The sequence below is a fragment of the Solea senegalensis genome, linkage group LG13 (genome assembly GCF_019176455.1).
Source record: "Solea senegalensis isolate Sse05_10M linkage group LG13, IFAPA_SoseM_1, whole genome shotgun sequence".
Classification (NCBI taxonomy): Eukaryota; Metazoa; Chordata; class Actinopteri; order Pleuronectiformes; family Soleidae; genus Solea; species Solea senegalensis.
The window spans coordinates 14,145,390-14,155,100 of NC_058033.1; the positions used below are offsets into that span (position 1 = coordinate 14,145,390).

Sequence of the window (9,711 nt, forward strand, 5' to 3'; positions counted from 1 at the left end):
CAGAGTGTCAGGGGCGACTGCTGCAGACATTTGTGTTCACACATACAGCCTGATATGAAAAATTGTCGAGACTTGTGCACTAAGAGTTTTCTCTTAGTATTATACATAAAGTGACACTGATTTTAACTGCATAACATTAGAGAAAGAGTCAGTTTCCATGTCCATGTGCCCCATGTTTAGCTTGAATCATTATGTTGATTTGGTCTAGAATTAATTTTCAACACCAAAAAGGTTGAGAACTGGGTGAGTAAAAAAAACAAACATGCTTTGATACAAAACAAGATAATGCACATTAAATCTGCATAACTGCTGGTGATTTCTGTTGCTGATGTTAGAATTTTTGGTCATCATGAACAGACACAATACAACACTACTTGTGTTGTGCCTTTCATCTGAAAACAAGCACGTCAAGCAATGCTATTGGACCTGACTGAGGGAGTGTTTGTGTGTATACAGCATTAAGATGGGCCATCGGTGTCCACATCAAGATCTGAAAGTCCTGCTCAGGATCTTTCCTCCTCTTAAATATCATGGAAAACACTTACAGCAAACTGAGCAATGCCCATACTGATCTGACCATTCCTGCCTGTTCCGGGGACCCAAGACCATCTTTCCCACAGATAAGCTCATGACGCAGGAGCCAGCTCGAAAACTACGTCAACTTTCTTTGTGCCTCTGAGCTGTTGTTCATCTTGACTCTCTCAATAAACGGCGCTTCAACAATCAACTTTGTTTCTCCAACTTTATTTCCTCATCACACACCTAACGACAGTTTTTGCCACATTCTTCTTTTTCTTTTTCCTGACCACAACATGAGATTCTTCTGAACTTCCAGCTCTTTCTGCTGATTCAGTCTCAACAGCACTCGTGCTGACACTGAGCTTTCCCACACCACAGACGACGGGAGCGGCAACAGATTTTGAATCAGGAGATTCTTTGTTCCCCATGTGTCTGAGCATCTTTTTCCTCTGCATCAGCATCGAGGAAGGAAGAGGTCCTCCTCTTTTTCTTTTTCCGTGCAGACACAGAACCGTCGCTTTGTGTCACGGTGTCTTCTGTGACATTTCTGCAAGATTTGTCACTTTTCTTCTTCTTCTTCTTCTTCTTTGTCTTAGACACCAGTTCAGCATACTCAATGTCAGGCCCTTCCGTTATTGTCAGTGTATTATCAGCATCATCAACCTTTTCCTTTTGGTCAGTCGTGCAAGAAACAGCTTCATCCTCTGAGAGGTTTTCCCTTTTTTTCTTTTTCTTCTTGTTCACTGACTGCGCTGTGCTTTCTTCCAAGGTTGTGTCATGAGACGGAGCTTCGCGATTTTCAGGTTCCACTATAACATCATCAGGAGGAGTATGCCGCTTCTTTTTGTGCTTTTTTCTTTTCGTTTCACAAGTACTCGCCAATCTTTCCTGAGAAGATTCAATATTTTCCAACTCCATCACACTCAGTTGTGCGTCTTCTTCACCTTCGTCTACAATTACAATCTCCTCTTCTTTATCCTTTTTCTTCTTCTTCTTTTTCCTCGGTGTGTCAGCGTCGTCATTTAGAGGCTCTAAAACTGTGCCGGATTGTTGCGGCTCAACACTATTGTCATCCTCACTATATTGCCTCTTTTCCTTCTTCTTCTTTTTGCCACCGTTTGCCTCAATACTTGTCAATAAACTCAGAGAGTCCTTTTCCAATCTCACATCAGATTCCACGTTTCCATCCTCCTCCTGCCCTAGATGATCTGCTGTCCTTTTTTTCTTTTTTCTCTTCCTTTTTTCTTGTTTTGTATCAGGAGTGTGTCTCACAGCGTCATCATCAGAGAGGGACACCAGTTTCTCTCTCCCGTTTTCGTCATTAATCTCCATCTCATCACTGATCTGTGTTGCCAGAGGATTCTCCTCCGACATGTTGACAGATCTTGCAGTGGGAAGACCCTCTGGCTCTTCCCGACTCTGGCTGCATGTTTCTTCTACATGTTCATGATCTCTTTTTGATTTATTCTTCTCCTCTCCTCGCATTTCACTGTACATAATATCATTAGTAATCTCACGTGGGAAACTTCGAAGAAGAAGGCTTTGGCTTTCAGATTGTTCTTCTGCTTGTCCTGTCTGGGATAGATCATCTGTGTGGGAAACACCTGCTTGTGGCTCTGTTACATTCAGAGATACTTCTGAGCCATTTAGTGTGCCATACCTTGGACTTTTCTGTAGCTCCAGTAGTTCACTAACTGTAGCACCACTGCCGTGACGAAGCTCATCTTCCCTTTCTTGTCTTTCAGCCAACCTCTTGTTTGCTCTGGTGAGACGTCTCTCTGTCCGTGGTGGTTCAGTTTGGGCCTGGATACTTGTGTGACTGGTCCTCTTTTCAGCCTGAGCGCCACGAGAAGGACCACCATCATCAGAGCTCTCGGTATCTGAAAACAGGACCTTATCCTTTAATGTGGATTCCTCAGCCTGTGTTTTTTGTCCTGTTTTCCTTTGTCTTCCAAGTGACATTCCTCGTCCGTCATTATTGCTTTTCCCTCTCTGTCCCTTGACGCTCCTGTTGCTTTTCTGTGTGATGCCCTTTGTGCCCTTTGCTTTTGATGCTGCAACAAATCTTTTCCTTTCCTGTTAAATGACAGGTGCAAAAAAAGTTCAGAAAATATAAAAAGTGAGATCCATTTTTGCTTTGGTTTCAACAAGAAACTTACCACCACTTTGATGTCCACACTTTCTGACCTTTCTTCTTCTCTGTTAACAAAAATAGGTGTTTACTGTCAATAAATACATTTTACCTGACATTTTACAGATAGCACCTTTTCGTGTAGGTTAAAGAAAGTCAAGATGCTTTGTATGAAAACTATATAAAAGAAAAATCATGATTTCTGCTACTAGGGGTCACACAATCAAACAATAATAAAAGGCCTAGTTTGATGACGTCAGGAGGTAGTGTGGGATCATGGGAATTGTTGTCTTGTTTAATTTCTCGGAGCACTATATGCTTTATGGGACATTTTGAGTCAACGCATCAATCCATTAGTGACAATTATACATAATGTAATAAATAAAAAGACAAACAAGAAAGACACACTTGCTAATTAGTAGTTACAAATATTTCCCTCTTAAACTCTGACATTTCAAACGAGATTCGCCACGAGACACCACGATACAAAATGATCACGATATTATAAGTCACTATACGATATTAAAACGATAAGTATTTGTTAAATCCTACATTGAGATATACTCACACAACAGCTCTACTGAGAGTGAGCACTTGGCACCATCGAATGGACTGAAACATCAATTGACCTTTTTATGCTAATCCACAAACTATTTAACGTTTCAGTGAAAAAAAGTATATCCTAAACATAACCAATATTTTGTGTTTCAAATGTGATATCATTTCGGCATTCAAAAGCAGCGTTATTTCACTGTATCAACCCCCCACCGCCACCCCTAAAGTCTGTTACCTTGAACATTAGTATGGATCTCTATGGATTTAAAGAGTGTGGGATCCTTTCAAGCCAATTTAAATACATTACTCAGCACATTATATAACATATACAAAGTGAGCCTTGTTTCCTTGTTTCCCCACTGGAAGCCATACTAACAGCGAACCATAACGACCCTGAACTATCCCTTTAACTTACTCTGACAATGGCGATATGTACTCCCCATCCATGTCCATTGTAGGTAAAGATGACGGCACATCATCTCCTTTGTCATAGTCCTGCCACAGCTCTCTGACACATTTAAAGAAGCCTCCCATTGAAAAAGTCTGCAAAAAGAAAAGAAAAGACATCACCACAAAATAACAGTGACATTTGCTAAAGGTAAACTACAGCCAGGAAATTTGGTCCTTACATGAAGGGTTATGTTCTGCCTGTTAGTAAGCTGCCTAGTAAACTGAGGATTCTTTGACCTATTCCTCTGTGGGAGGAAGGGAAAGCTGTACTTTGGCAGTGTAACTCTCTTTATTTTACTCCTCTTCTTGTAAGATTTACTGTTGGAAGAGGACGATGAAGAATCACTTTCATCCTCCTCTCCGTCTCTGGGAGACCTCAGGTTGCAAGAACGTTGTCTTCTTGGCCTCACAGGCTCAGGTACTGGCTTTTGAGTTATGAACAGGTCGTCTCCAGAGTCTCTAGGGACGGAATCACACATATGCAGCGTCAGTGTGGGGGGCCTTTTCAGGCTGCTGTCACAGCAGGAGCTGGTTCATCACATTATCATACCACTCACATCTAAACACCTTGTTAACAGAGGCTCTCATACCATCTTCTGCCCCTTCTGCACCATAAAAAAGCATACCACTACAACTAATTGATTAATCTGTCAATTATTTTCTCAATTAATAGGTCAATAAAAATAGTCAAAAGCAGTATTTCAAAAATTACAAAATTATCTACGTTCTCAAATGTCTTGCTTTGTCCACAAACCACAATTATTAACCTATAAAAGGTTTTATAATTAAAAAGCTTTTTTACTTATTTAATTATATATTGTACATTTTTATTAGTAATCGCTACAGCTCTAAAAAGAAAGAAAGAAGAAAAGAGCAAATGTAATCATGCTCTATAAACACCACAAAAAACGAACAATGCAGACACAGAATTAAACACAGATTAAAATTGAGTATTATGGGATATGTCAGCGGTTGCCATGATTTGACTACAGATTCTTTGATTCAAGCTAATCTATAAACTATAGCACATCATGACAGAGACATGAAATTCTTACATTCCAGCATCATCTGGGCTCTTATTATTCGACACTTCATCCTGTTTGCTCTGTCTCGCCGAAGACTCGCGATACTGCGATATTTCCTGAATGTACTCCATAGTCACGTTTTCCGAGACAACGTGGGGTGACTTTGCTGATGAAACTTCAGCAATTCCATTTGACTGAGAGCAATTCAAAAATGTACGCGCTGTAGCCATAGTGAAGCGAAACAAACAGACAGAATATGAATGCGAACACTCCCGGAGGCTCCAACGAAATAGTTGCTCGAATTACGTATTCTCTCACATTACATGTCTGTTGTTGACGCATAATGGTTATATTTGCTACACATTATCGTTAATAACGTACATGAAGTCGCTAACCGCGACTACGCAAACAAAAACACAACATACACATGTGCGGTCTCAAAACAACCAGGAAGTGGTATGTGACGTAAAGTCATGTGACCAATCACCGGAAACGGGATAGCAAACAAACAGAAACAAGAGATTACCCTGTTTTAACTTCCGCTTTCTCCTGCACTGATTCCCAGTCCTCCACATAATTGAACCTGACATATAATCAAACATTATCTGTACATATGTGTACTTGGATTGATATATTTTTTACAAATATGTTTAATATACACCTAAAATATTAATGTACATTTTATTGATATTGTAACACTCTCAAGTGACGAGGAGACGTGTTCTCTCTTTCGCCGTTCCCGGCTAGATTTATTTAGTAACTCTTTGCAGCCACAGCACATGTCTCTCACACACTGCTCTTTACAATATATTTTATTGATGTAACAAAAGTTGCAGATTAATAACGTGGAAATAGATTGTCTATTTACAGAAAAGTAAAATATTGTAAAAATATAAAAAAATATCACGGACTTATTACAATATTACACATGCACGCAGTTAAGTACTCGTTCGTGACGAGGAATCATGTGCTGGGATGTGAACTATCTTGCTATTCATTACTCTTTGGTTGTACTTTAACCATACTGTCGTGCCCGCTTTATCAAACTCTCTGTAAACAGTCTGTGGGTGCATTCACCCCTGAAGCACAGATATGGCAGACATCAGCAAAACCGAGAAAGCTCAGCTGTTAATTCCAGACCTGCAGGAACTGCGAACTGGTAAGGACTTCAGCCAAATAGGCAAATGCAGGTTAATAAAACATAAAAGCAGTAGTGGTGGTGGCGTGTTTTTGTTGCTTTCAGTATTGCAAGCAGGACTGGAAGACAACTTTGCAGAAGTTCAGGTCAGTGTTGTGGACTGTCCAGATCTCACTAAAGAACCATTCCACTTTCCTGTTCAAGGTATGGGCACACTACAGGCACACTCCATTCATATCCCACCACTTCCACACATTTAGACATTACACACCTCAAACACAAATGCTAGAAGAAATCAAATCTCTCTTTAATTGTGTGATAAATAACATATCACAAATATTATAGTCTCAAACAAGCACAGATCTGATTTGAGAGGCAAATTATCATTTTTCCCCTTTGTCCCTGCTGGCAGCCATGTTTTCATTGAGAGCAGGGGTCTGTGAATGTTTCCTGGTACAAACAGCACAGTCAGCACTTAACTGTATGCCACAAACACTGAATTAACCCTTTAATGCCACTTTTGAAGGCTTATGTGGAAGTCCTAGAATCACTGATGTGGGTGGTGTACCGTACCTCATTCCTTTAGTTCAGAAGCACAAGGTAACTATTTTTTCCTCTGCACATTAATGCACTATCGACAAATACTGCAATGCGATAGTATGAATTCACCTGTAGATACACCTTCTCCTCCCAGGAATACAACATGAACACTATATCTAAAGAGCTGGAGCTGCCAGGAGCTTTCATCCTCGGAGCAGGAGCTGCTCCCTCCAGGATTGTTGGAATGAATGCAGAGGTTATTCACCTTCAACACTAAAACTCGTTTCTTTCATGCTGTTAAAAGCAACATTTTGGCATCAATAAATCATTGCAGTGTTGTGCCATGTTGTCATCGTAACCTCTGACACATTGTGCAGTGAAAATTTGAACTTCTCTTCTGATCTACAGCTGATGCCTCAGGTTCTCACAGAGGCGGAGGGAAGGCCTGCAGTGGACAGCAGTTACATGGCCTCCATCAATCCGGCTGATGGCCAGTGTCTGCAAGAAAAATACAGCGAGAAATTCTCTGACTGCAGCTTTGGTCTGTTGGCCAATCTGTATGCATGTGAAGGGAAATCTGGAAAGGTATTAGTCTTACCCGAACACACTAGATCTGTAGCTTTTGGCCTCAGAGAATGAGGCATGATGTGTGCAGTGCAGTTTCTTGAGAAACGCGGTGTCATCATTATCTCAGCTTTTTGGCCAATGATGAACTGTTTGGTTGTATTTAAACTTTAAAGAACAATGACCAACCAAGTTAATAACCCAGTTGTCTATGACCTTTAGCCCCGACACCACACATGCGTGCTGTGAACATTCAAAAGAATACATATTAACAAAAAGAAAGTGATTATCAAAGCTGACTTTGCAAAGTTTTCCTCACTCATGTGCCTCCACAGGTCATAGAGGTGCGGGCCAAGAAGAGAACAGGAGGCCACAGTATCGTAACAGCCTTGAGGAAGACTCTTGAAAGCCACTACCCCGATAAAAGCCTGGCTCTCGGTGGCACATTCATCATCCAGAAAGGGAAAGCTAAAATCCACATCATGGTAAATAATGGATATTAATGACTTTCCTCTATTTCAAAGAGGTTAAAAGAAGTGCAAACACATCAGAAGTGTCATCATAAAGCACAGTTTGTAGGGTGAATGAAATAAAACATGAAACACTGACTCTGACAACTCTAGAAAGTCCAGTCGCATACAGCTAACTACAGAAGAAGTAACTGTAGAATGATAACACTTTTATAAAAGACAACATTTAAAGCCTTTGACCTGGTATTAACATCTGATCTGGGTGAACCGATCAAGTCCAGATTGCAGATTGCAAGTACAGAATTTCTTCTGCCGTTAGCTGTAGGCAAGCTTGAGCTAACTCTTGGATGGGAGGTGACTGAGAACCTTCACACACATACAGGTCTGAATGTTCCCAATCCAGATCCGCACACAGAAACCACACATTTGGAGATGGTATGAAACCACATGTTGCCACATTCCTGTGCATGCATGAATGGAATTTGTCCGCAGGATGCATTTTAGAGACCGCCCCCTCAGCTGACATCCTCTGATCCATGTTCAAGTTTTTCCATTTTTTTTTTTTTTCACACTTCTGATCTCTTATTTCTCTTTTCTAATGATGAAAACTAATGTTATGTTGCATCCATGTGAGTAGAGCTTTGATGCTGTGGGAATAATGCACAACTCCCTATATGGACATCCTGGGGATGTGTGTTTATAGGTCACATATTCAGGCTAAAAAATGTGTGTTTTGTCTTAAGTTCTGATTAATTTTATGTCACATTTTTAGTAGCAAATAAAGTAGCAATAATTGTGCAGAAGTCACAAAATATACCGTTTTTATTTTACTTTTGTTTAGAAAAGCGAACTTTGAACTGTAATGTATTTCCCAATTCCACAAATTCAATCTGATTAAACATGTTTTAGTACTTTTTGCTCAGGTGTGTTTATATAGTTGGTGAATCTGATGAAACCATTTCATCAGATTGTCTAGGTTGACATTGAAGGGTCATCAAGACTAGAAAAGTGTGGTATGATATACATAGTATAGTATACAGACCATTTAGTAACCCAACATAGGTGTAGCTCACGCTGCTGACTCTACAGTACAGTCTTTACCGATTGTACTGATACTGAAACATACAGTGTGAACATGATATTATTCATTTTTTTGTGTTTTATCGGTAGCCAAGGGAGTTCTCAGTCTGCCCACTCAACACAGATGATGAGGTCAACAGCTGGCTTAAGCACTTTGAGGTCAGCGCTCCACTGATCTGCCTGTCAGTGCTGGTTTCCAGAGATCCTGTGAGTGAAGTGAACTCTTGTTACATTGCAATAAGTCACACGAAACAAAATGGCTTTTTGTTTTTTTAAGCACCTGTCGGATACGCATCTGCAACGTGGGCTGTTTAGTAAACGTTGTTTTCTTTTATTTGGTGTGGATCCAGGGTTTGGACCTCCGCGTGGAGCACACACACTGCTTCAGTCACCATGGAGAAGGTGGCCACTACTACATAGACACAACCCCCGACAGTGTGGAGTACTTGGGCTACTTTGTGCCAGCAGAGTTCGTCTATCGTATTGACAGACCCAAAGAGACTCATGGAGTTGGACGAGACTGAAACAATTAATGACTTAATCATATGAAATGATTTAAATTTCTTTTTCCCCCTAAAAGTCTGTCTGTCTTTTAATCTATCTGCATTGTAAAATTGTTATTTAGAAGTAGTTCTGTTTAAATAATTTCTCTGAAATATTTCTCCAAAATGTCCCACAGTTCTTTGAAAGAAAATAATTGCATTTCATGAAAATAAAACATCATAAATATTCCCTTGAGTCCAATTTATTCATCTTTGCTGTTTGTTCACGTCACATTTTGTAGTCAAAGTCAACATTTGTTCCCAGTAAATAGATAGTATATGTGTGATTTTGACACACAGATGCCCAGCCTATGGATGGACCACACACACTGTTGTTTTCTGTTACTTTATGAAGTACTTTTTGAGTTACAGCATTATTACTGATCCACGGGTGCAACAATTTACAAATGACTGGATTAACAGTTGAATTACAGAATTACAGTTTTGTTTAATATTCTGCTTTTACTTCATGAAGCCTGACTGGGAGGTTTAAGTGCAGTTTCATAATAGCAAAATGTTAACACTGGTGTCGGGTACTTTCAAACCTGAGCTGTGCATAGCAACAGAGCTCAGTATATGGATGCTTGCACTCCTGTTTACCAGATGTAAAATAGTTGATTTAATCTATGGAGTTACATGTAGAAAAATAAGGCTTAAATTGTACCTTTATGGAAAAACCAACACTATATTTTATGGA

General features: G+C 39.9%; 2 protein-coding genes across 3 annotated transcripts; one reads left to right on the plus strand and one right to left on the minus strand.

The window, feature by feature from the left end:
* Positions 1–728: 728 nt before the first annotated feature.
* LOC122779333 (ABC transporter F family member 4-like) lies at positions 729–5,173 on the minus strand. 2 transcript variants are annotated; one of them, XM_044041539.1, is made up of 6 exons: positions 4,711–5,173; positions 3,835–4,114; positions 3,621–3,748; positions 2,679–2,718; positions 1,498–2,595; positions 729–1,251 (listed from the first exon to the last, which is right to left on the minus strand). In XM_044041539.1, the coding sequence occupies exons 1-6, from the start codon at positions 4,908–4,910 to the stop codon at positions 925–927; spliced, it is 2,073 nt and encodes a 690-aa protein (XP_043897474.1). In that variant the 5' UTR covers positions 4,911–5,173; the 3' UTR covers positions 729–924. The 2 variants fall into 2 exon arrangements, with proteins under 2 accessions (XP_043897474.1, XP_043897473.1); XM_044041538.1 differs by having other exon boundaries at positions 729–2,595; positions 4,711–5,171.
* Positions 5,174–5,637: 464 nt separating this feature from the next.
* On the plus strand, positions 5,638–9,204 carry lg13h11orf54 (linkage group 13 C11orf54 homolog). The gene is made up of 8 exons (XM_044041540.1): positions 5,638–5,839; positions 5,924–6,022; positions 6,345–6,418; positions 6,513–6,614; positions 6,767–6,943; positions 7,258–7,407; positions 8,563–8,679; positions 8,823–9,204. The coding sequence occupies exons 1-8, from the start codon at positions 5,773–5,775 to the stop codon at positions 8,994–8,996; spliced, it is 960 nt and encodes a 319-aa protein (XP_043897475.1). The 5' UTR covers positions 5,638–5,772; the 3' UTR covers positions 8,997–9,204.
* The last annotated feature ends 507 nt before the right edge of the window (positions 9,205–9,711 follow it).